Source organism: Anomaloglossus baeobatrachus, chromosome 6 (assembly GCF_048569485.1).
Source record: "Anomaloglossus baeobatrachus isolate aAnoBae1 chromosome 6, aAnoBae1.hap1, whole genome shotgun sequence".
Taxonomy (NCBI): Eukaryota; Metazoa; Chordata; class Amphibia; order Anura; family Aromobatidae; genus Anomaloglossus; species Anomaloglossus baeobatrachus.
This window is the reverse complement of record NC_134358.1, coordinates 570852452-570878694: the sequence shown is the minus strand read 5'-3', so window position 1 is coordinate 570878694 and position 26243 is coordinate 570852452. Positions and strand designations below refer to the sequence as shown.

At 44.2% G+C, this 26243-nt stretch overlaps 1 protein-coding gene across 3 annotated transcripts in view; it reads right to left on the bottom strand.

The window, feature by feature from the left end:
* The window catches only part of ALS2CL (ALS2 C-terminal like), a 197958-nt gene that overhangs the window by 142557 nt on the left and 29158 nt on the right, over positions 1 to 26243 (bottom strand). For 2 of the 3 annotated variants that reach the window (XM_075315852.1, XM_075315853.1), the window contains exon 2: positions 22434 to 22570. The exons of the other annotated variant lie outside the window; for it this stretch is intronic. In XM_075315852.1, the coding sequence (XP_075171967.1) occupies positions 22434 to 22514 (81 nt within the window). In that variant the 5' untranslated portion in view covers positions 22515 to 22570. The remainder of the gene's footprint in view (positions 1 to 22433; positions 22571 to 26243) is intronic. 3 annotated transcript variants of the gene reach the window in all.

Sequence of the window (26243 nt, the reverse complement as noted above, 5' to 3'; positions counted from 1 at the left end):
GGTGCTGAGCTGTGTGGTGCTGAGCTGTGTGTGCGGTGCTGAGCTGTCTGTGCGGTGCTGAGTGGTGTGTGTGGTGCTGAGCTGTGTGCGGTGCTGAGCTGTGTGTGCGGTGCTGAGCTATGTCTGCGGTGCTGAGCTATGTCTGCGGTGCTGAGCTATGTCTACGGTGCTGAGCTGTGTGCGGTGCTGAGCTGTGTGTGTGGTGCTGAGCTGTGTCTGCGGTGCTGAGCTGTGTGCGGTGCTGAGCTATGTCTGCGGTGCTGAGCTGTGTGCGGTGCTGAGCTGTGTGCGGTGCTGAGCTGTGTGCGGTGCTGAGCTGTGTGTGTGGTGCTGAGCTGTGTCTGCGGTGCTGAGTTGTGTCTCCGGTGCTGAGTGGTGTGTGTGGTGCTGAGCTGTGTGCGGTGCTGAGCTGTGTGTGTGGTGCTGAGCTATGTCTGCGGTGCTGAGCTGTGTGCGGTGCTGAGCTGTGTGCGGTGCTGAGCTATGTCTGCAGTGCTGAGCTATGTCTGCGGTGCTGAGCTGTGTACGGTGCTGAGCTGTGTGCGGTGCTGAGCTGTGTGTGTGGTGCTGAGTTGTGTCTGCGGTGCTGAGCTGTGTGCGGTGCTGAGCTATGTCTGCGGTGCTGAGCTGTGTGTGGTGCTGAGCTGTGTGTGTGGTGCTCAGCTATGTGTGCGGTGCTGAGCTGTGTGCAGTGCTGAGCTATGTGCGGTGCTGAGCTATGTCTGTGGTGCTGAGCTATGTGTGCGGTGCTGAGCTGTGTGTGCGGTGCTGAGCTGTGTGCGGTGCTGAGCTGTGTGTGTGGTGCTGAGCTATGTCTGCGGTGCTGAGCTGTGTGCGGTGCTGAGCTATGTCTGCGGTGCTGAGCTATGTCTGCGGTGCTGAGCTGTGTGCGGTGCTGAGCTGTGTCTGCGGTGCTGAGCTGTGTCTGCGGTACTGAGCTGTGTGTGGTGCTGAGCTGTGTGTGGTGCTGAGCTGTGTCTGCGGTGCTGAGCTGTGTCTGCGGTGCTGAGCTGTGTGTGTGGTGCTGAGCTGTGTGTGTGGTGCTGAGCTGTGTGTGTGGTGCTGAGCTGTGTCTGCGGTGCTGAGCTGTGTGTGTGGTGCTGAGCTGTGTCTGCGGTGCTGAGCTGTGTCTGCGGTGCTGAGCTGTGTGTGTGGTGCTGAGCTGTGTGTGTGGTGCTGAGCTGTGTCTGCGGTGCTGAGCTGTGTGCGGTGCTGAGCTGTGTGTGTGGTGCTGAGCTGTGTGTGCGGTGCTGAGCTGTGTGCGGTGCTGAGCTGTGTGCGGTGCTGAGCTGTGTGTGTGGTGCTGAGCTGTGTCTGCGGTGCTGAGCTGTATGCGGTGCTGAGCTATGTCTGCGGTGCTGAGCTGTGTGTGTGGTGCTGAGCTATGTGTGCGGTGCTGAGCTGTGTGTGTGGTGCTGAGCTGTGTGTGCGGTGCTGAGCTGTGTGCGGTGCTGAGCTATGTCTGTGGTGCTGAGCTGTGTGCGCGGTGCTGAGCTGTGTGTGCGGTGCTGAGCTGTGTGTGCGGTGCTGAGCTGTGTGTGTGGTGCTGAGCTGTGTGCGGTGCTGAGCTATGTCTGCGGTGCTGAGCTGTGTGTGCGGTGCTGAGCTGTGTGTGCGGTGCTGAGCTTTGTGTGCGGTGCTGAGCTGTGTCTGCGGTGCTGAGCTGTGGAGCTCGGGGTCCCCCTCCACCAGGACTATATTCAGCCGCTCACACAAATAGCAGCGAGCGCTCAGAGCCGTCTCCAGGATTAGATTCCCCCGGACGGACACAAAGCCCCTCTGTCCCAGACACAGCCCCCCCCCCCCGTCCCCCCACACATTATAAACTCGCCCCAGAATCATCGTCCGCACATTGTTTACTAAACAATAACTCACAGCGTGCGCAGCACAATACACTGTACGGCTGATATTAACCCTTACACGGAGCGAGTGTCATATAATGCATCCGGCCGGTGATACCTATCAATCACTGAAGAATCAGCCCCAGGTGTCTGCACCTTAATAACGCAGAGCGTGCAGGACCGCTCCCCGAACGCGCTGTATTCGGGACGATTCACAGATATTCAATAGGAACTGTTCTGCAGTCGCCAGAAGTAAATGACAATGAATAATAAGGACATCCCTCAGTGGAGCCGCATCTCCCGAAACATCCTGAAAGAAGTATGCCAAGAACAGTTACTGAGCGCCCCAGAGAAAGCCACAGATCTGCCGAAACATCCTGAAAGAAGTATGCCAAGAACAGTTACTGAGCCCCTGAGGAAGCCACAGATCTGCCGAAACATCCCGAAAGAAGTATGCCAAGAAGTTACTGAGCCCCTGAGGAAGCCACAGATCTGCCGAAACATCCCGAAAGAAGTATGCCAAGAACAATTACTGAGCACCCCTGAGGAAGCCACAGATCTGGCGATACCCGGGCTCCTCGATTCCTCGTCTGATTATTTCCCGCTTCTCACGTGCTTACACTCGGTGATTTATTTTATACACACCCCATGGTCATGTGATCTGGTGTCTGCGTTGTGCTGCCATTATGTCACTATCTATTGTTCTCTTTCTGTGGAGCATCACCTGATGTACATTTACTAATGATTATTAGTAGTGATGAGTGAGCACTAAAGTGCTTGAGTGTTCGCTACTTGAATTGAGTGGATCCAACCCTTGGACGGGCTTGTTTCGAGTAATGAGTATTATGGAAGTCAATGGCGAACTCAAGCATTTTTCCAGTAGACGCCCCCTAGAGGCCAGAGGAGGCCGGAAAAATGAATGGGGAAGACGCCTGGATGCATCTCTGACTCCCAGATTCTGCTGAAAAGTTTAAAATTAAATAATTAAAAAAAGAGGGGTCCCCCTATTTTTTATACCCAGCGCAGGTAAGGCAGACAGCTGGCGGCTGGTATTATCAGTCTGGGAAAGCCCATAGTTTTTGGCCCTTCTCAGCCTAAAAGTAGCAGCCTACAGTCACCCAAGAAGTGGCACATCCATTAGATGCTCCAATTCTGGAGCTTTGCCTGGCTCTTTCCGATGATGTGGTGTGGCCAGCCAATCAAACTAATGCCCGTAGCCAACATGTGTACAGCAGTCCTGTGATTAGCAGGCAACCACCGCATGTTTAGTGGCTGAAAAACAGCTGCAAAATATGTGGGGAGTGGACTTAGGAATGGCGCCCTAGCACAAGGATACTCGATCAAGTACTGAGCATCTTGAGCACCCCGATACTGGGAAGAGTTTTGAGTGGTGCAAAGCACCTTGATAGTGGGCTGAATACCGAGCAGTGCCAAGCACCCCGATACTGAGCCGAGTACTGAGCAGAGCGCTCGCCCATCACTAGTCATTAGTCTTTGGTGTCGTCATCTTCCCGTCTTCTTGGCTTCCTGCGGTTGTGACATTCTAGTGACACTCGTGTGCAGTGTAAGACTCGCGGTCACCGCTGTTATTCGGGAGACACTCGTGTGCAGTGTAAGACTCGCGGTCACCGCTGTTATTCGGGAGACACTCGTGTGCAGTGTAAGACTCGCGGTCACCGCTGGTATTCGGGGGACACTCGTGTGCAGTGTAAGACTCGCGGTCACCGCTGGTATTCGGGGGACACTCGTGTGCAGTGTAAGACTCGCGGTCACCGCTGGTATTCGGGGGACACTCGTGTGCAGTGTAAGACTCGCGGTCACCGCTGGTATTCGGGGGACACTCGTGTGCAGTGTAAGACTCGCGGTCACCGCTGGTATTCGGGGGACACTCGTGTGCAGTGTAAGACTCGCGGTCACCGCTGGTATTCGGGGGACACTCGTGTGCAGTGTAAGACTCGCGGTCACCGCTGGTATTCGGGGGACACTCGTGTGCAGTGTAAGACTCGCGGTCACTGCTGGTATTCGGGGGACACTCGTGTGCAGTGTAAGACTCGCGGTCACCGCTGGTATTCGGGGGACACTCGTGTGCAGTGTAAGACTCGCGGTCACCGCTGGTATTCGGGGGACACTCGTGTACAGTGTAAGACTCGCGGTCACCGCTGGTATTCGGGGGACACTCGTGTGCAGTGTAAGACTCGCGGTCACTGCTGGTATTCGGGGGACACTCGTGTGCAGTGTAAGACTCGCGGTCACCGCTGGTATTCGGGGGACACTCGTGTGCAGTGTAAGACTCGCGGTCACCGCTGGTATTCGGGGGACACTCGTGTGCAGTGTAAGACTCGCGGTCACTGCTGGTATTCGGGGGACACTCGTGTGCAGTGTAAGACTCGCGGTCACCGCTGGTATTCGGGGGACACTCGTGATCACCGCTGGTATTCGGGGGACACTCGTGTGCAGTGTATACTCGCGGTCACCGCTGGTATTCGGCAGTTGAGGTTCGGCGTTTGCTTTGTTGGGGGAATGTTCGCTGTGTAAATACACATTGTTGCATTCTTAATTGTGTTTGTATTTGTAGCCTTTTGTCTTTTCCTACCACTATACACAGATTCGCCGCCGCTGATACTTTTCTTGGCGCAGTTCTTTCTCTTGTTTGTTTTACCTGCAGTAAATGATCAGAGGAGGCTCCGGGGTCAGATCCACCCGATATTTACATCTATTGATGGACACGGGATCAATACCTGGGGCACGACAAAGCCTTCACCTACAATGTAACAAGTGACAGAGACCCCCCAAAACGCAGACCCTTCTACAAATAATGGACGATCAGCCAGACCCGCGACACACACAGGAGAATCCGGGGAATCAAACAACAAGAAAGGAGAAGAGTATAAAGAAAACTCCACATTATCTCTTTAACTTATTTTTAAGTCAAACATTTTGGACTAATTAATTTAATCTAATATCTAACACAGCGACAGCAAAAAGATACAAAGCCCTACATCCACCGAAGAAAGGCACACAGCACACTATATCATACACAGCACAAGCGAGATTGTGCATAGATATACATAAGATCCTGTCTGCAGCCACCACTAGAGGGAGCTCCCTGTATACAGAGATACATGATAAGATCCTGTCTGCAGCCACCACTAGGGGGAGCTCCCTGTATACAGAGATACATGATAAGATCCTGTCTGCAGCCACCACTAGGGGGAGCTCCCTGTATACAGAGATACATGATAAGATCCTGTCTGCAGCCACCACTAGGGGGAGCTCCCTGTATACAGAGGTACATGATAAGATCCTGTCTGCAGCCACCACTAGGGGGAGCTCCCTGTATACAGAGATACATGATAAGATCCTGTCTGCAGCCACCACTAGGGGGACCTCCCTGTATACAGAGATACATGATAAGATCCTGTCCGCAGTCACCACTAGGGGGAGCTCCCTGTATACAGAGATACATGATAAGATCCTGTCTGCAGCCACCACTAGAGGGAGCTCCCTGTATACAGAGATACATGATAAGATCCTGTCTGCAGCCACCACTAGGGGGAGCTCCCTGTATACAGAGATACATGATAAGATCCTGTCTGCAGCCACCACTAGGGGGAGCTCCCTGTATACAGAGATACATGATAAGATCCTGTCTGCAGCCACCACTAGAGGGAGCTCCCTGTATACAGAGATACATGATAAGATCCTGTCCGCAGTCACCACTAGGGGGAGCTCCCTGTATACAGAGATACATGATAAGATCCTGTCTGCAGCCACCACTAGGGGGAGCTCCCTGTATACAGAGATACATGATAAGATCCTGTCTGCAGCCACCACTAGGGGGAGCTCCCTGTATACAGAGATGCATGATAAGATCCTGTCTGCAGCCACCACTAGGGGGAGCTCCCTGTATACAGAGATACATGATAAGATCCTGTCTGCAGCCACCACTAGGGGGAGCTCCCTGTATACAGAGGTGCATGATAAGATTCTGTCTGCAGCCACCACTAGGGGGAGCTCCCTGTATACAGAGATACATGATAAGATCCTGTCTGCAGTCACCACTAGGGGGAGCTCCCTGTATACAGAGATACATGATAAGATCCTGTCTGCAGCCACCACTAGGGGGAGCTCCCTGTATACAGAGGTGCATGATAAGATTCTGTCTGCAGCCACCACTAGGGGGAGCTCCCTGTGTACAGAGATACATGATAAGATCCTGTCTGCAGCCACCACTAGGGGGAGCTCCCTGTATACAGAGATACATGATAAGATCCTGTCTGCAGCCACCACTAGAGGGAGCTCCCTGTATACAGAGATACATGATAAGATCCTGTCTGCAGCCACCACTAGGGGGAGCTCCCTGTATACAGAGGTGCATGATAAGATTCTGTCTGCAGCCACCACTAGGGGGAGCTCCCTGTGTACAGAGATACATGATAAGATCCTGTCTGCAGTCACCACTAGGGGGAGCTCCCTGTATACAGAGATACATGATAAGATCCTGTCTGCAGCCACCACTAGGGGGAGCTCCCTGTATACAGAGATACATGATAAGATCCTGTCTGCAGCCACCACTAGGGGGAGCTCCCTGTATACAGAGGTGCATGATAAGATTCTGTCTGCAGCCACCACTAGGGGGAGCTCCCTGTGTACAGAGATACATGATAAGATCCTGTCTGCAGCCACCACTAGGGGGAGCTCCCTGTATACAGAGATACATGATAAGATCCTGTCTGCAGCCACCACTAGGGGGAGCTCCCTGTATACAGAGATACATGATAAGATCCTGTCTGCAGCCACCACTAGGGGGAGCTCCCTGTATACAGAGATACATGATAAGATCCTGTCTGCAGCCACCACCAGGGGGAGCTCCCTGTATACATAGATACATGATAAGATCCTGTCTGCAGACACCACTAGGGGGAGCTCCCTGTATACAGAGATACATGATAAGATTCTGTCTGCAGACACCACTAGGGGGAGCTCCCTGTATACAGAGATAAATTATAAGATCCTGTCTGCAACCACCACTAGGGGGAGCTCCCTGTATACAGAGATACATGATAAGATCCTGTCTGCAGCCACCACTAGGGGGAGCTCCCTGTATACAGAGATAAATTATAAGATCCTGTCTGCAACCACCACTAGGGGGAGCTCCCTGTATACAGAGATACATGATAAGATCCTGTCTGCAGTCACCACTAGGGGGAGCTCCCTGTATACAGAGATACATGATAAGATCCTGTCTGCAGCCACCACTAGAGGGAGCTCCCTGTATACAGAGATACATGATAAGATCCTGTCTGCAGTCACCACTAGGGGGGGAGCTCCCTGTATACAGAGATACATGATAAGATCCTGTCTGCAGTCACCACTAGGGGGAGCTCCCTGTATACAGAGATACATGATAAGATCCTGTCTGCAGCCACCAATAGGGGGAGCTCCCTGTATACAGAGATACAGGATAAGATCCTGTCTGCAGCCACCACTAGGGGGAGCTCCCTGAATACAGAGATACATGATAAGATCCTGTCTGCAGTCACCACTAGGGGGAGCTCCCTGTATACAGAGATACATGATAAGATCCTGTCTGCAGCCACCACTAGGGGGAGCTCCCTGAATACAGAGATACATGATAAGATCCTGTCTGCAGTCACCACTAGGAGGAGCTCCCTGTATACAGAGATACATGATAAGATTCTGTCTGCAGTCACCACTAGGGGGAGCTCCCTGTATACAGAGATACATGATAAGATCCTGTCTGCAGCCACCACTAGGGGGAGCTCCCTGTATACAGAGATACATGATAAGATCCTGTCTGCAGCCACCACTAGGGGGAGCTCCCTGTATACAGAGATACATGATAAGATCCTGTCTGCAGCCACCACTAGGGGGAGCTCCCTGTATACAGAGATACATGATAAGATCCTGTCTGCAGCCACCACTAGGGGGAGCTCCCTGAATACAGAGATACATGATAAGATCCTGTCTGCAGCCACCACTAGGGGGAGCTCCCTGTATACAGAGATACATGATAATATCCTGTCTGCAGTCACCACTAGGGGGAGCTCCCTGTATACAGAGATACATGATAAGATTCTGTCTGCAGTCACCACTAGGGGGAGCTCCCTGTATACAGAGATACATGATAAGATCCTGTCTGCAGCCACCACTAGGGGGAGCTCCCTGTATACAGAGATACATGATAAGATCCTGTCTGCAGCCACCACTAGGGGGAGCTCCCTGTATACAGAGATACATGATAAGATCCTGTCTGCAGCCACCACTAGGGGGAGCTCCCTGTATACATAGATACATGATAAGATCCTGTCTGCAGACACCACTAGGGGGAGCTTCCTGTATACAGAGATACATGATAAGATTCTGTCTGCAGACACCACTAGGGGGAGCTCCCTGTATACAGAGATAAATTATAAGATCCTGTCTGCAGCCACCACTAGGGGAGCTCCCTGTATACAGAGATACATGATAAGATCCTGTCTGCAGCCACCACTAGGGGGAGCTCCCTGTATACAGAGATAAATTATAAGATCCTGTCTGCAACCACCACTAGGGGGAGCTCCCTGTATACAGAGATACATGATAAGATCCTGTCTGCAGTCACCACTAGGGGGAGCTCCCTGTATACAGAGATACATGATAAGATCCTGTCTGCAGCCACCACTAGGGGGAGCTCCCTGTATACAGAGATACATGATAAGATCCTGTCTGCAGTCACCACTAGGGGGAGCTCCCTGTATACAGAGATACATGATAAGATCCTGTCTGCAGTCACCACTAGGGGGAGCTCCCTGTATGCAGAGATACATGATAAGATCCTGTCTGCAGCCACCACTAGGGGGAGCTCCCTGTATACAGAGATACATGATAAGATCCTGTCTGCAGCCACCACTAGGGGGAGCTCCCTGTATACAGAGATACATGATAAGATCCTGTCTGCAGTCACCACTAGGGGGAGCTCCCTGTATACAGAGATACATGATAAGATCCTGTCTGCAGCCACCACTAGGGGGAGCTCCCTGTATACAGAGATACATGATAAGATCCTGTCTGCAGCCACCACTAGGGGGAGCTCCCTGTATACAGAGATACATGATAAGATCCTGTCTGCAGCCACCACTAGGGGGAGCTCCCTGTATACAGAGATACATGATAAGATTCTGTCTGCAGTCACCACTAGGGGGAGCTCCCTGTATACAGAGATACATGATAAGATTCTGTCTGCAGTCACCACTAGGGGGAGCTCCCTGTATACAGAGATACATGATAAGATCCTGTCTGCAGCCACCACTAGGGGGAGCTCCCTGTATACAGAGATACATGATAAGATCCTGTGTGCAGCCACCACTAGGGGGAGCTCCCTGTATACAGACATACATGATAAGATCCTGTCTGCAGCCACCACTAGGGGGAGCTCCCTGTATACAGAGATACATGATAAGATTCTGTCTGCAGTCACCACTAGGGGGAGCTCCCTGTATACAGAGATACATGATAAGATCCTGTCTGCAGCCACCACTAGGGGGAGCTCCCTGTATACAGAGATACATGATAAGATCCTGTCTGCAGCCACCACTAGGGGGAGCTCCCTGTATACAGAGATACATGATAAGATCCTGTCTGCAGCCACCACTAGGGGGAGCTCCCTGTATACAGAGATAAATTATAAGATCCTGTCTGCAACCACCACTAGGGGGAGCTCCCTGTATACAGAGATACATGATAAGATCCTGTCTGCAGTCACCACTAGGGGGAGCTCCCTGTATACAGAGATACATGATAAGATCCTGTCTGCAGCCACCACTAGGGGGAGCTCCCTGTATACAGAGATACATGATAAGATCCTGTCTGCAGTCACCACTAGGGGGAGCTCCCTGTATACAGAGATACATGATAAGATCCTGTCTGCAGTCACCACTAGGGGGAGCTCCCTGTATACAGAGATACATGATAAGATCCTGTCTGCAGTCACCACTAGGGGGAGCTCCCTGTATACAGATACATGATAAGATCCTGTCTGCAGTCACCACTAGGGGGAGCTCCCTGTATACAGAGATACATGATAAGATCCTGTCTGCAGCCACCACTAGGGGGAGCTCCCTGTATACAGAGATACATGATAAGATCCTGTCTGCAGCCACCACTAGGGGGAGCTCCCTGTATACAGAGATACATGATAAGATCCTGTCTGCAGTCACCACTAGGGGGAGCTCCCTGTATACAGAGATACATGATAAGATCCTGTCTGCAGCCACCACTAGGGGGAGCTCCCTGTATACAGAGATACATGATAAGATTCTGTCTGCAGTCACCACTAGGGGGAGCTCCCTGTATACAGAGATACATGATAAGATCCTGTCTGCAGCCACCACTAGGGGGAGCTCCCTGTATACAGAGATACATGATAAGATCCTGTGTGCAGCCACCACTAGGGGGAGCTCCCTGTATACAGACATACATGATAAGATCCTGTCTGCAGCCACCACTAGGGGGAGCTCCCTGTATACAGAGATACATGATAAGATTCTGTCTGCAGTCACCACTAGGGGGAGCTCCCTGTATACAGAGATACATGATAAGATCCTGTCTGCAGCCACCACTAGGGGGAGCTCCCTGTATACAGAGATACATGATAAGATCCTGTCTGCAGCCACCACTAGGGGGAGCTCCCTGTATACAGAGATACATGATAAGATCCTGTCTGCAGCCACCACTAGGGGGAGCTCTCTGTATACAGAGATACATGATAAGATTCTGTCTGCAGTCACCACTAGGGGGAGCTCCCTGTATACAGAGATACATGATAAGATTCTGTCTGCAGTCACCACTAGGGGGAGCTCCCTGTATACAGAGATACATGATAAGATCCTGTCTGCAGCCACCACTAGGGGGAGCTCCCTGTATACAGAGATACATGATAAGATCCTGTGTGCAGCCACCACTAGGGGGAGCTCCCTGTATACAGACATACATGATAAGATCCTGTCTGCAGCCACCACTAGGGGGAGCTCCCTGTATACAGAGATACATGATAAGATTCTGTCTGCAGTCACCACTAGGGGGAGCTCCCTGTATACAGAGATACATGATAAGATCCTGTCTGCAGCCTCCACTAGGGGGAGTTCCCTGTATACAGAGATACATGATAAGATCCTGTCTGCAGCCACCACTAGGGGGAGCTCCCTGTATACAGAGATACATGATAAGATCCTGTCTGCAGCCACCACTAGGGGGACCTCCCTGTATACAGAGATACATGATAAGATCCTGTCTGCAGCCACCACTAGGGGGAGCTCCCTGTATACAGAGATACATGATAAGATCCTGCCTGCAGTCACCGCTAGGGGGAGCTCCCTGTATACAGAGATACATGATAAGATCCTGTCTGCAGCCACCACTAGGGGGAGCTCCCTGTATACAGAGATACATGATAAGATCCTGCCTGCAGTCACCGCTAGGGGGAGCTCCCTGTATACAGAGATACATGATAAGATCCTGCCTGCAGTCACCGCTAGGGGGAGCTCCCTGTATACAGAGATACATGATAAGATCATGTCTGCAGCCACCACTAGGAGGAGCTCCCTGTATACAGAGATACATGATAAGATCCTGCCTGCAGTCACCACTAGGGGGAGCTCCCTGTATACAGAGATACATGATAAGATCCTGCCTGCAGTCACCGCTAGGGGGAGCTCCCTGTATACAGAGATACATGATAAGATCCTGCCTGCAGTCACCGCTAGGGGGAGCTCCCTGTATACAGAGATACATGATAAGATCCTGCCTGCAGTCACCGCTAGGGGGAGCTCCCTGTATACAGAGATACATGATAAGATCCTGTCTGCAGCCACCACTAGGGGGACCTCCCTGTATACAGAGATACATGATAAGATCCTGTCTGCAGCCACCACTAGGGGGAGCTCCCTGTATACAGAGATACATGATAAGATCCTGCCTGCAGTCACCGCTAGGGGGAGCTCCCTGTATACAGAGATACATGATAAGATCCTGTCTGCAGCCACCACTAGGGGGAGCTCCCTGTATACAGAGATACATGATAAGATCCTGCCTGCAGTCACTGCTAGGGGGAGCTCCCTGTATACAGAGATACATGATAAGATCCTGCCTGCAGTCACCGCTAGGGGGAGCTCCCTGTATACAGAGATACATGATAAGATCCTGTCTGCAGTCACCACTAGGGGGAGCTCCCTGTATACACATATAAAGGATAAGGTTGTGTTTATTAGTGGAGTGCTGTCATTCATTACAAATATTCCAAAATTTTCAGAATCTGTTACAATTCTAGGAATGAGTGCGCAGCGTATTTCTCCTGTCAGATGAAGACCCCGGGGCCGGACCTCGGTGCGTCATCAGTAACTGGATATGGCAGTTATAAACCATTAGTAACTAATCCGGGAAATCCCCAGCAATGACCATTGTTACTGCAGCAGCTTCACCTTCCTCTTTCCTGATCATGATATTAATACAGTGATTTACAATTAGCTGAACCACATAATACAAGAAGCTGCGCCACAGATACACACGTATAACTATATACAGGAGATGCCCGGGTTATACCGGCTGTACATATATAATTATATACAGGAGATGCCCGGGTTATACCGGCTGTACATATATAATTATATACAGGAGATGCCCAGGTTATACCGGCTGTACATATATAATTATATACAGGAGATGCCCGGGTTATACCGGCTGTACATATATAATTATATACAGGAGATGCCCAGGTTATACCGGCTGTACATATATAATTATATACAGGAGATGCCCAGGTTATACCGGCTGTACAAATATAATTATATACAGGAGATGCCCAGGTTATACCGGCTGTACATATATAATTATATACAGGAGATGCCCAGGTTATTCCGGCTGTACATATATAATTATATACAGGAGATGCCCAGGTTATACCGGCTGTACAAATATAATTATATACAGGAGATGCCCAGGTTATACCGGCTGTACATATATAATTATATACAGAAGATGCCCGGGTTATACCGGCTGTACATATATAATTATATACAGGAGATGCCCAGGTTATACCGGCTGTACATATATAATTATATACAGGAGATGCCCGGGTTATACCGGCTGTACATATATAATTATATACAGGAGATGCCCAGGTTATACCGGCTGTACATATATAATTATATACAGGAGATGCCCAGGTTATACCGGCTGTACAAATATAATTATATACAGGAGATGCCCAGGTTATACCGGCTGTACATATATAATTATATACAGGAGATGCCCAGGTTATTCCGGCTGTACATATATAATTATATACAGGAGATGCCCAGGTTATACCGGCTGTACAAATATAATTATATACAGGAGATGCCCAGGTTATACCGGCTGTACATATATAATTATATACAGAAGATGCCCGGGTTATACCGGCTGTACATATATAATTATATACAGGAGATGCCCAGGTTATACCAGCTGTACATGTATAATTATATACAGGAGATGTCCAGGTTATACCAGCTGTACATATATAATTATATACAGGAGATGCCCAGGTTATACCAGCTGTACATATATAATTATATACAGAAGATGCCCGGGTTATACCGGCTGTACATATATAATTATATACAGAAGATGCCCGGGTTATACCGGCTGTACATATATAATTATATACAGGAGATGCCCAGGTTATACCAGCTGTACATATTTAATTATATACAGGAGATGCCCAGGTTATACCGGCTATACATTTATAATTATATACAGGAGATGCCCAGGTTATACCGGCTGTACATATATAATTATATACAGGAGATACCCGGGTTATACCGGCTGTAGATATATAATTATATACAGAAGATGCCCGGGTTATACCGGCTGTACATATATAATTATATACAGGAGATGCCCAGGTTATACCGGCTATACATATATAATTATATACAGGAGATGCCCAGGTTATACCGGCTGTACATATATAATTATATACAGGAGATGCCCGGGTTATACCGGCTGTAGATATATAATTATATACAGAAGATGCCCGGGTTATACCGGCTGTACATATATAATTATATACAGAAGATGCCCGGGTTATACCGGCTGTACATATATAATTATATACAGAAGATGCCCGGGTTATACCGGCTGTACATATATAATTATATACAGGAGATGCCCAGGTTATACCGGCTGTACATATATAATTATACACAGGAGATGCCCAGGTTATATCAGCTGTACATATATAATTATATACAGGAGATGCCCAGGTTATACCGGCTGTACATATATAATTATATACAGGAGATGCCCAGGTTATATCAGCTGTACATATATAATTATATACAGGAGATGCCCAGGTTATACCGGCTGTACATATATAATTATATACAGGAGATGCCCAGGTTATACCGGCTGTACATATACAATTATATACAGGGGAAGCCCAGGTTATACCAGCTGTACATATATAATTATATACAGGAGATGCCCAGGTTATACCGGCTGTACATATATATATAGAGGAGATGCTAAGGTTATACCGGCTGTACATATATATATATATAGAGGAGATGCCCAGGTTATAGCGGCTGCACATATATATATAGAGGAGATGCCCAGGTTATAGCAGCTGCACATATATATATATATAGGAGATGGCCAGGTTATAGCGGCTGCACATATATAAATATATATATATAGGAGATGCCCAGGTTATAGCGGCTGTACATATATAATTATATACAGGAGATGCCCAGGTTATACCAGCTGTACATATATAATTATATACTGGAGATGCCAAGGTTATAGCGGCTGCACATATATATATATAGGAGATGCCCAGGTTATAGCGGCTGCACATATATATATGTATACATAGGAGATGCCCAGGTTATAGCGGCTGCACATATATATATATGTATACATAGGAGATGCCCAGGTTATACCAGCTGTACATATATAATTATGTACAGGAGATGCCAAGGTTATAGCGGCTGCACATATATATAGGAGATGCCCAGGTTATAGCGGCTGCACATATATATATGTATACATAGGAGATGCCCAGGTTATAGCGGCTGCACATATATATATAGAGGAGATGCCCAGGTTATAGCGGCTGCACATATATATACGGTATATATATATATATATAGAGGAGATGCCCAGGTTATAGCGGCTGCACATATATATATATATATATATATATATATATATAGAGGAGATGCCCAGGTTATAGCGGCTGCACACATATATATATATATAGGAGATGCAAAGGTTATAGCGGCTGCACATATATATATATATAGGAGATGCCCAGGTTATAGCGGCTGCACATATATATATATATATATATATATATATATAGGAGATGCCCAGGTTATAGCGGCTGCACATATATATATATATATATATATAGGAGATGCCCAGGTTATAGCGGCTGCACATATATATATATATATATATATATATATATATAGATGCCCAGGTTATAGCGGCTGCACATATTGCACATATATATATATATATATGTGCAGCCGCTATAACCTGGGCATCTCCTATATATATATATATATATGTGCAGCCGCTATAACCTGGGCATCTCCTATATATATATATATGTGTGCAGCAGCTATAACCTGGGCATCTCCTATATATATATATATATATGTGCAGCCGCTATAACCTGGGCATCTCATATATATATATGTGCAGCCGCTATAACCTGGGCATCTCATATATATATATATATATATATATATATATATATATATATATATATATGCAGCCGCTATAACCTGGTCATCTCCTATATATATATGTGCAGCCGCTATAACCTGGGCATCTCCTCTATATATATATGTGCAGCCGCTATAACCACATATATATATATATAGAGGAGATGCCCGGGTTATAGCGGCTGCACACATATATATATATATAGAGATGCTCAGGTTATAGCGGCTGCACATATATATATATAGAGGAGATGCTCAGGTTATAGCGGCTGCACATATATATATATATATATATAGAGGAGATGCCCGGGTTATAGCGGCTGCACATATATATATATATATAGAGGAGACGCCCGGGTTATAGCGGCTGCACATATATATATATATATATATAGAGGAGATGCTCAGGTTATAGCGGCTGCACATATATATATATAGGAGATGCCCAGGTTATAGCGGCTCCACATATATATATATAGGAGATGCCCAGGTTATAGCGGCTGCACATATATATATATATATATAGGAGATGCCCAGGTTATAGCGGCTGCACACATATATATATATATATGAGATGCCCAGGTTATAGCGGCTGCACACATATATATATATATATATATATATATATAGGAGATGCCCAGGGTATAGCGTCTGCACATATATATAGGAGATGCCCAGGTTATAGCGGCTGCACATATATATATATATATATATATAGGAGATGCCCAGGTTATAGCGGCTGCACACATATATATATATATATATATATATATATATAGGAGATGCCCAGGTTATAGCGGCTGCACATATATATAGGAGATGCCCAGGTTATAGCGGCTGCACATATATATATATATATATATATATATATATATAGGAGATGCCCAGGTTATAGCGGCTGCACATATATATATATATATATATATATATATATATATAGGAGATGCCCAGGTTATAGCGGCTGCACATATATATATATATATATATATATATATATAGGAGATGCCCAGGTTATAGCGGCTGCACATATATATATATAGGAGATGCCTAGGTTATAGCGGCTGCACACATATATATATATATAGGAGATGCCCAGGTTATAGCGGCTGCACATATATATATATATATAGGAGATGCCCAGGTTATAGCGGCTGCACATATATATATATATATATATAGGAGATGCCCAGGTTATAGCGGCTGCACATATATATATATATATATATATATATATATATAGGAGATGCCCAGGTTATAGCGGCTGCATATATATATATATATATATAGGAGATGCCCAGGTTATAGCGGCTGCACATATATATATAGAGGAGATGCTCAGGTTATAGCGGCTGCACATATATATATATATATAGAGGAGATGCCCGGGTTATAGCGGCTGCACATATATATATAAATAGAGGAGACGCCCGGGTTATAGCGGCTGCACATATATATATATATATATATATATAGAGGAGATGCTCAGGTTATCAGGTTATAGCGGCTGCATATATATATATATGAGATGCCCAGGTTATAGCGGCTGCACATATATATATATAGGAGATGCCCAGGTTATAGCGGCTGCACATATATATATATATAGGAGATGCCCAGGTTATAGCGGCTGCACACATATATATATATATATATATATATATATATATGAGATGCCCAGGTTATAGCGGCTGCACACATATATATATATATATATATATATATATATATATATATAGGAGATGCCCAGGTTATAGCGGCTGCACATATATATAGGAGATGCCCAGGTTATAGCGGCTGCACATATATATATATATATATATATATATATAGGAGATGCCCAGGTTATAGCGGCTGCACATATATATATATATATATATATATATAGGAGATGCCCAGGTTATAGCGGCTGCACATATATATATATAGGAGATGCCTAGGTTATAGCGGCTGCACACATATATATATATATAGGAGATGCCCAGGTTATAGCGGCTGCACATATATATATATATATAGGAGATGCCCAGGTTATAGCGGCTGCACATATATATATATATATATATATATATATATAGGAGATGCCCAGGTTATAGCGGCTGCACATATATATATATATATATATATATATATATATATATAGGAGATGCCCAGGTTATAGCGGCTGCATATATATATATATATATAGGAGATGCCCAGGTTATAGCGGCTGCACATATATATATATATATATAGGAGATGCCCAGGTTATAGCGGCTGCACATATATATATAGAGGAGATGCTCAGGTTATAGCGGCTGCACATATATATATATATATAGAGGAGATGCCCGGGTTATAGCGGCTGCACATATATATATAAATAGAGGAGACGCCCGGGTTATAGCGGCTGCACATATATATATATATATATATATAGAGGAGATGCTCAGGTTATCAGGTTATAGCGGCTGCATATATATATATATGAGATGCCCAGGTTATAGCGGCTGCACATATATATATATAGGAGATGCCCAGGTTATAGCGGCTGCACATATATATATATATAGGAGATGCCCAGGTTATAGCGGCTGCACACATATATATATATATATATATATATATATATGAGATGCCCAGGTTATAGCGGCTGCACACATATATATATATATATATATATATATATAGGAGATGCCCAGGTTATAGCGGCTGCACATATATATAGGAGATGCCCAGGTTATAGCGGCTGCACATATATATATATATATATATATATATATAGGAGATGCCCAGGTTATAGCGGCTGCACATATATATATATATATATATATAGGAGATGCCCAGGTTATAGCGGCTGCACATATATATATATATATATATATATATATATATATATATAGGAGATGCCCAGGTTATAGCGGCTGCACATATATATATATAGGAGATGCCTAGGTTATAGCGGCTGCACATATATACATATATATATATATATAGGAGATGCCCAGGTTATAGCGGCTGCACATATATATATATATATAGGAGATGCCCAGGTTATAGCGGCTGCACATATATATATATATATATAGGAGATGCCCAGGTTATAGCGGCTGCACATATATATATATATATATATATATATATATATATATATAGGAGATGCCCAGGTTATAGCGGCTGCATATATATATATATAGGAGATGCCCAGGTTATAGCGGCTGCACATATATATATATATATATATAGGAGATGCCCAGGTTATAGCGGCTGCACACATATATATAGGAGATGCCCAGGTTATAGCGGCTGCACATATATATATATATATATATAGGAGATGCCCAGGTTATAGCGGCTGCACATATATATATATATATATATAGGAGATGCCCAGGTTATAGCGGCTGCACATTACCATGTATAATATGATGCTCTGAAGAATCTGATGACTTCAATTTTTTTCTTTTTCTCAGAAATTTTTACATGAGAATTTTTGTCTTCACAAAACCGGGAAAAAAGGAAACAGAAGCCTCGTGTCAGCGCCGGCGTCACCGGGTGACGAAATCATCTGCAAGGACCGGACGCCGCGTTACACAATCTGTGACTGTGAGAAATAATCACCTGATAATGTCCAGAAACGCTGCAAACTCCGATCTAATGTCCGGACACGAAAATCAGAAAAACTCCCAGAAGCTTCATCTGTAAAATAACTAAACGTGCGGCTTTGCCTGCATTTTTCTTAAAAATAGCATCAATTTTCATTTTCTAAATAGTGAGTGCAGCTCTGGAGATAGAACTCAGGATCAGTATCCCCAGCCCAGCAGAATAGTGAGCACAGCTCTGGAGTATAATACAGGAGGTAACTCAGGATCAGTAATGTAATGTATGTACATAGTGACTGCACCAGCAGAATAGTGAGTGCAGCTCTGGAGTATAATACAGGAGGTAACTCAGGATCAGTAATGTAATGTATGTACATAGTGACTGCACCAGCAGAATAGTGAGCGCAGCTCTGGAGTATAATACAGGAGGTAACTCAGGATCAGTAATGTAATGTATGTACATAGTGACTGCACCAGCAGAATAGTGAGTGCAGCTCTGGAGGATAATGTAGGATGTGACGTAATTTTCTGGGTGCAGCAGTTGTGGCATAATCGCAGTTCTCTCTGCAGAGCGTGGAATGCTGAGCCCTGTATTTGTCGCTCGCACCACTGATTGTGAATATACAGCAGAACCTTGGATTAAGAGTAACTTGGTGTGAGAGCGTTTTGCAAGACAAGCAAAGATTTTTAAAGATTTGTATCTTGGTTTGTACATTGTGCACAGAGCGCTGCCGATCACTGGACCCGGAGGCACGAGACAGCGAGTCATATCGGGGCAATCTCCCGCAGATTAAATAATGAATTTATTCTATCAGGAGCACACAGCGCAGTAAGTGACACATCCCTGGAATCAGTGTCTCAGCCCCTGCACCACGCTGCTCTAACAACAAACCTGCTGACAACAACTGTGTGCAAGTGACGAGCAGTGATGAAGGCGAGGAGCGGTCACCAGATGCGGATTTCACTTCTCCTTTGACCATTCACTTTGCATTTTCTTACTTGATAATAAGAACACTTCTATTTGTGTAAACGCTCGGACTTTGGATCCTTTTTCTTCACATTCCGAAAACGCTTGCACAGTATTGTATATACAAATATGTGGAAATTGCTGCAGTATCGTATTTCTCGCCCTCCATCGCTAACATCTATATGAGAGGAGAAATATATTTTTTCAGAGCCTTTTCGTCCCATATCACGTGCTTTGGTCGTTATATCGACGACTTGCTCTGGATATGGGACGGAGATGTTGATTCCATTCTAAATTTTGTAAAATATATAAACAACAACACCATGAATCTCCAATTTACATATAAAGCTCAAAAAAATCATATTGCTTTTTCGGATGTCTCTGTTTATGTTAATGAGGATGGTGTTATTCAAATTCGGATTCTGAGATAACGCAAAATTATCATTATGCATCTGAACCCCAAACTTGGACTTTACAGTTATGTGATGGGGTGGGGGGGGGGGGGGGGGGGAGATGTCAAATAAAGGATATAGTTAATAAAAACATTGTCATTATACTTACCGCTCCCGCAAAGCATCCTGCAGACCTGCTCAGCTGCTGTTGCACGGCAGCTTCTGCTACTGGGTCTGATCGTTAACTTCTGGTGGTCACTGAGCAGTCTACGGCTTTTTTCGACCATGTTCGCCGTGACATCAGGGTTCACCCAAGTCCATAAATGAGCCATGGATGTGACTGAACTTTGACTGTCAGTGCCAGCCTACTTCAAACTCTGTATAGATGCTTGTCTGTACAGAGCGATGAAGCAGAGCTGACATTGCTCTCCCTGCTTCTCGCTCTAAAGAGACGCTTGTCTGTACAGAGCCATGAAGCAGAGCTGACATTGCTCTCTTTGCTTCTCACCCTGTATAGATGTTTGTCTGTATAGAGCGATGAAGCAGAGCTGACATTGCTCTCCCTGCTTCTCGCTCTGTAGAGACGCTTGTCTGTACAGAGTGATGAAGCAGAGCTGACATTGCTCTCCCTGCTTCTTGCTCTGTAGAGACGCTGTCTGTACAGAGCGATGAAGCAGAGCTGACATTGCTCTCCCTGCTTCTCGCTCTGTAGAGACGCTTGTCTGTACAGTGTGATGAAGCAGAGCTGACATTGCTCTCCCTGCATCTTGCTCTGTAGAGACGCTTGTCTGTACAGAGTGATGAAGCAGAGCTGACATTGCTCTCCCTGCATCTTGCTCTGTAGAGACGCTGTCTGTACAGAGAGATGAAGCAGAGCTGACATCGCCCTCCCGGTCGACTATGTTGAAAAAAATATTTTTTTTTACAATAGAGATGGAGTCTCTAAATTTTTTTTTGTTTTATGTCTAATAAAAAAAAATTCTATGTCTTGTGATTTTCTTTTTACTGTTTACTAGAAATTCATGATGGCCATGTCTAATATGGCGTGACACTATGAATTTCGGGCTTAGTACCAGCTGAGAATAAAAAGCTGGTATTAACCCCTTTATTACCCAACATGACACCATCATCAGGGCCACTGTACGAGCCAGGTAAAGGGCCTGGAAATGGCGCTAAGAAGCAATGCGCCATTTCCAGGGGCGGCTGCGGGCTGTGGGGAATCCTGCTTGTTTTTACCTGACTAGAGATCAAAATACGACGGGAGCCCACACATTTTTTTTTTATTATTTTTTTTTAAATAATTAAAAAAAAGAAAATTAATGGGCTTCCCTGTATATTGATTGCCAGCCAAGGGAAAGCCAGGCAGATGGGGGTGGCAACCTGTAGCCGCCCCCCTTTATCTGCGCTACGTAATTTTTTTTAAATTATTCATTTATTTTTACACTACTATATGTGTGACAAACCCAACAGCCAATCACAGACGCTGTCACGCAGAATGGGCGTCTGCTATTGGCTAGATGCTAGAATGTATGGGCGCATACTCTCTTGACAGGAGCGTCTCAGCTGCATGGAAATACATGCAGCCGACCCGCTACTGTGAGGAGAGTACCGATGTGAGACTCGCACAGTGACAGTCAAAGTTCAATTAAGTCCATGAGCCATAGACTCAGGTGAACCCTGACGTCATCGCGAACACGACCGAAAAAAGCAGAAAACTGCAGAGTGATGAGCAGTGCAGTGAATACCTCCGGAAGTTAATGATCGGACCCGGAAGCAGAAGCGACCGGGAGACAGCGGCTGAGTGGGTCTGCAGGATGCGTCACGGGACCAGTAATTATAATCATAATGTTTTTTACTAATGTGCTTTTTTTAACAGCCCCTACCTGGGAACCTTCTTTATCCTCGCCTGATCCGTACTGAGCCTTGTTTACATTGAACCTGCAGGTTTCTTTAAATGTGGCCATTCTGTTTGTATGCTGCAATTATGCACGACCTTCTAACACTTTCTCTTCTGTAGTCACTTTAAAAAATATCAAATTAAGAACTGCATTAATTGTAACACAACTTTTGCTGTATATACTATTATTTCTAAAACTTGCACCCTCCAGTATATAGGTTGCACCACCTGGCCGCAAAAAACTATCAAATTAAGAACTGAATTAATTGTAACACAACTTTTGTTGTACATACTATTATTTGTAAAACTTGCACCCTCCAGTATATCAGTTGCACCACCTGCCTGCTAAAGACTATCAAATTAAGAACTGCATTAATTGTAACACAACGTTTGCTGTATATACTATTATTTCTAAAACTTGCACCCTCCAGTATATCGGTTGCACCACCTGCCTGCTAAAGACTATCAAATTAAGAACTGCATTAATTGTAACACAACTTTTGTTGTACATACTATTATTTGTAAAACTTGCACCCTCCAGTATATCGGTTGCACCACCTGCCTGCTAAAGACTATCAAATTAAGAACTGCATTAATTGTAACACAACTTTTGTTGTATATACTATTATTTGTAAAACTTGCACCCTCCAGTATATCGGTTGCACCGCCTGGCCGCAAAAAACCCGCATACGGAGGCAGCGTTCGGTTGCCTGAAACAATTTAGTCACTAAATTCTCTACGGTCTCTACACATTTCTCATTAGAACATCAAGGGGACGTAAGTTATTGTATGGTTACGGGTATAGAGAAAGATTTAGAAAGTTATAGAGAAAGTACAAGGAGGGGACCATAAAAGGAAACTTTGGAATCGTGAAATCTGGTGGATGTATAATTTTACGTTCTAGAAATCCGCTCGGTCTGAATTTAACTCTAGATCTGCTGTTTCATTACAAGGTATACAGCTTCCGCTGATTTCACTGTATTTTATATTCTTGATGTAAGGTTTTAAAAACTTCTCTTCTGTTTCTCTCCTATGTGAAAGATTTTTTTGTGCTTTTTTTCTTCTCTGCTTATATTGTTGTTTTCGTGATTTGGTGCATTCTACAATATGTGTCTCTATTTATCTGATTGGTGCGTTCCCCATGATCAGGGGGTACGATGTATATCGCCACTACTGTGGATGTAGTTTACAAACAATGAATAAGGAACCGCATCCGAAACGCGTTTGTTCCTGTCTCATTCTCTTATTTTCTCCGGATTTTTTATGCTGCCGTTTATGGATCTATTTTTAAATGAAATGATTTTTGGAACAAAGATTTATATATTTTAAGGCGGTCAGTTGCTTATTTTTACTCTTCTGACCACTGCAGTATGTGACATCCAGTATTATGTACAAGATCAGACGGACAGCGACTAAGAGGTTACTGTAGAAAGCAAATCATACAGAGGATTGTGACAACCGCCAAACCGTAACGGCAGGATCAGCGCCGACAATGTATCATTATATTCACTGCAGGGAACACTGGAAGAACGAGTTACAGCGGAGAACGGGAAGCACTGCCCACAACTTACCGCAAGCGAGAACCTAAAGTATACCGCAAACAGTCTGCAACTCATATACTAACAAGACTAACCCTCAGACAAAAGGAGCAAGACTAAAATATTGCACATAGTATAATACTAGTTATATTCTTGTACATAGGAGCAGTATTATAGTAGTTATATTCTTGTACAATAGGGGGCAGTATTATAGTAGTTATATTCTTGTACATAGGAGCAGTATTATAGTAGTTATATTCTTGTACATAGGAGCAGTATTATAGTAGTTTTTTTTTTGTACATAGGAGCAGTATTATAGTAGTTATATTCTTGTACATAGGGGCAGTATTATAGTAGTTATATTCTTGTACATAGGGGCAGTATTATAGTAGTTATATTCTTGTACATAGGAGCAGTATTATAGTAGTTATATTCTTGTACATATTAGCAGTATTATAGTAGTTATATTCTTGTACATAGGAGCAATATTATAGTAGTTATATTCTTGTACATAGGGAGCAGTATTATAGTAGTTATATTCTTGTACATAGGGGCAGTATTATAATAGTTATATTCTTGTATATAGGAGCAGTATTATAGTAGTTATATTCTTGTACATAGGGGGCAGTATTATAGTAGTTATATTCTTGTACATAGGAGCAGTATTATAGTAGTTATATTCTTGTACATAGGAGCAGTATTATAGTAGTTTTTTTTTGTACATAGGAGCAGTATTATAGTAGTTATATTCTTGTACATAGGGGCAGTATTATAGTAGTTATATTCTTGTACATAGGAGCAGTATTATAGTAGTTATATTTTTGTACATAGGGGCAGTATTATAGTAGTTATATTCTTGTACATAGGGGCAGTATTATAGTAGTTATATTCTTGTACATAGGAGCAGTATTATAGTAGTTATATTCTTGTACATATTAGCAGTATTATAGTAGTTATATTCTTGTACATAGGAGCAATATTATAGTAGTTATATTCTTGTACATAAGGAGCAGTATTATAGTAGTTATATTCTTGTACATAGGGGCAGTATTATAATAGTTATATTCTTGTATATAGGAGCAGTATTATAGTAGTTATATTCTTGTACATAGGGGGGCAGTATTATAGTAGTTATATTATTGTACATAGGGGCAGTATTATAGTAGTTATATTCTTGTACATAGGGAGCAGTATTATAGTAGTTATATTCTTGTATATAGGGGCAGTATTATAGTAGTTATATTCTTGTACATAGGGGGCAGTATTCTAGTAGTTATATTCTTGTACATAGGGGGCAGTATTATAGTAGTTATATTCTTGTACATGGGGGCAGTATTATAGTAGTTATATTCTTGAATATAGGGGGCAGTATTATAGTAGTTATATTCTTGTACATAGGGGCAGTATTATAGTAGTTATATTCTTGTACATAGGAGCAGTATTATAGTAGTTATATTCTTGTACATGGGGGCAGTATTATAGTAATTATATTCTTGTACATAGGGGGCAGTATTATAGTAGTTATATTCTTGTACATGGGAGCAGTATTATAGTAGTTATATTCTTGTACATAGGGGGCAGTATTATAGTAGTTATATTCTTGTACATAGGAGCAGTATTATAGTAGTTATATTCTTGTATATAGGGGCAGTATTATAGCAGTTATATTCTTGTACATAGGGGCAGTATTATAGTAGTTATATTCCTGTATATAGGGGGCAGTATTATAGTAGTTATATTCTTGTAGATAGGAGCAGTATTATAGTAGTTATATTCTTGTAGATAGGGGGCAGTATTATAGTAGTTATATTCTTGTACATAGGGGCAGTATTATAGTAGTTATATTCCTGTATATAGGGGGCAGTATTATAGTAGTTATATTCTTGTAGATAGGAGCAGTATTATAGTGGTTATATTCTTGTATATAGGGGCAGTATTATAGTAGTTATATTCTTGTAGATAGGAGCAGTATTATAATAGTTATATTCTTGTAGATAGGGGGCAGTATTATAGTAGTTATGTGTGATTGTGATTTATGCCCCTGTTGTGCTGGTTGTGCTGATGTTTGGGCACACTCATTGCTGGGTTCCTGTATTTGCTGGGATCTTGCTGTCGCTTTGTCCGCTTTCTGTTCCCCGTTTTCGGTTGCTCAGGTTTGGGGTGAGTTCTACCCTCCACATATTGTATATTATCGTGTATTTGCATTTTCATTTCCAGTTTTCTGCAGTGAGTGAAGTGATACTATCGGCAGCGTCTCT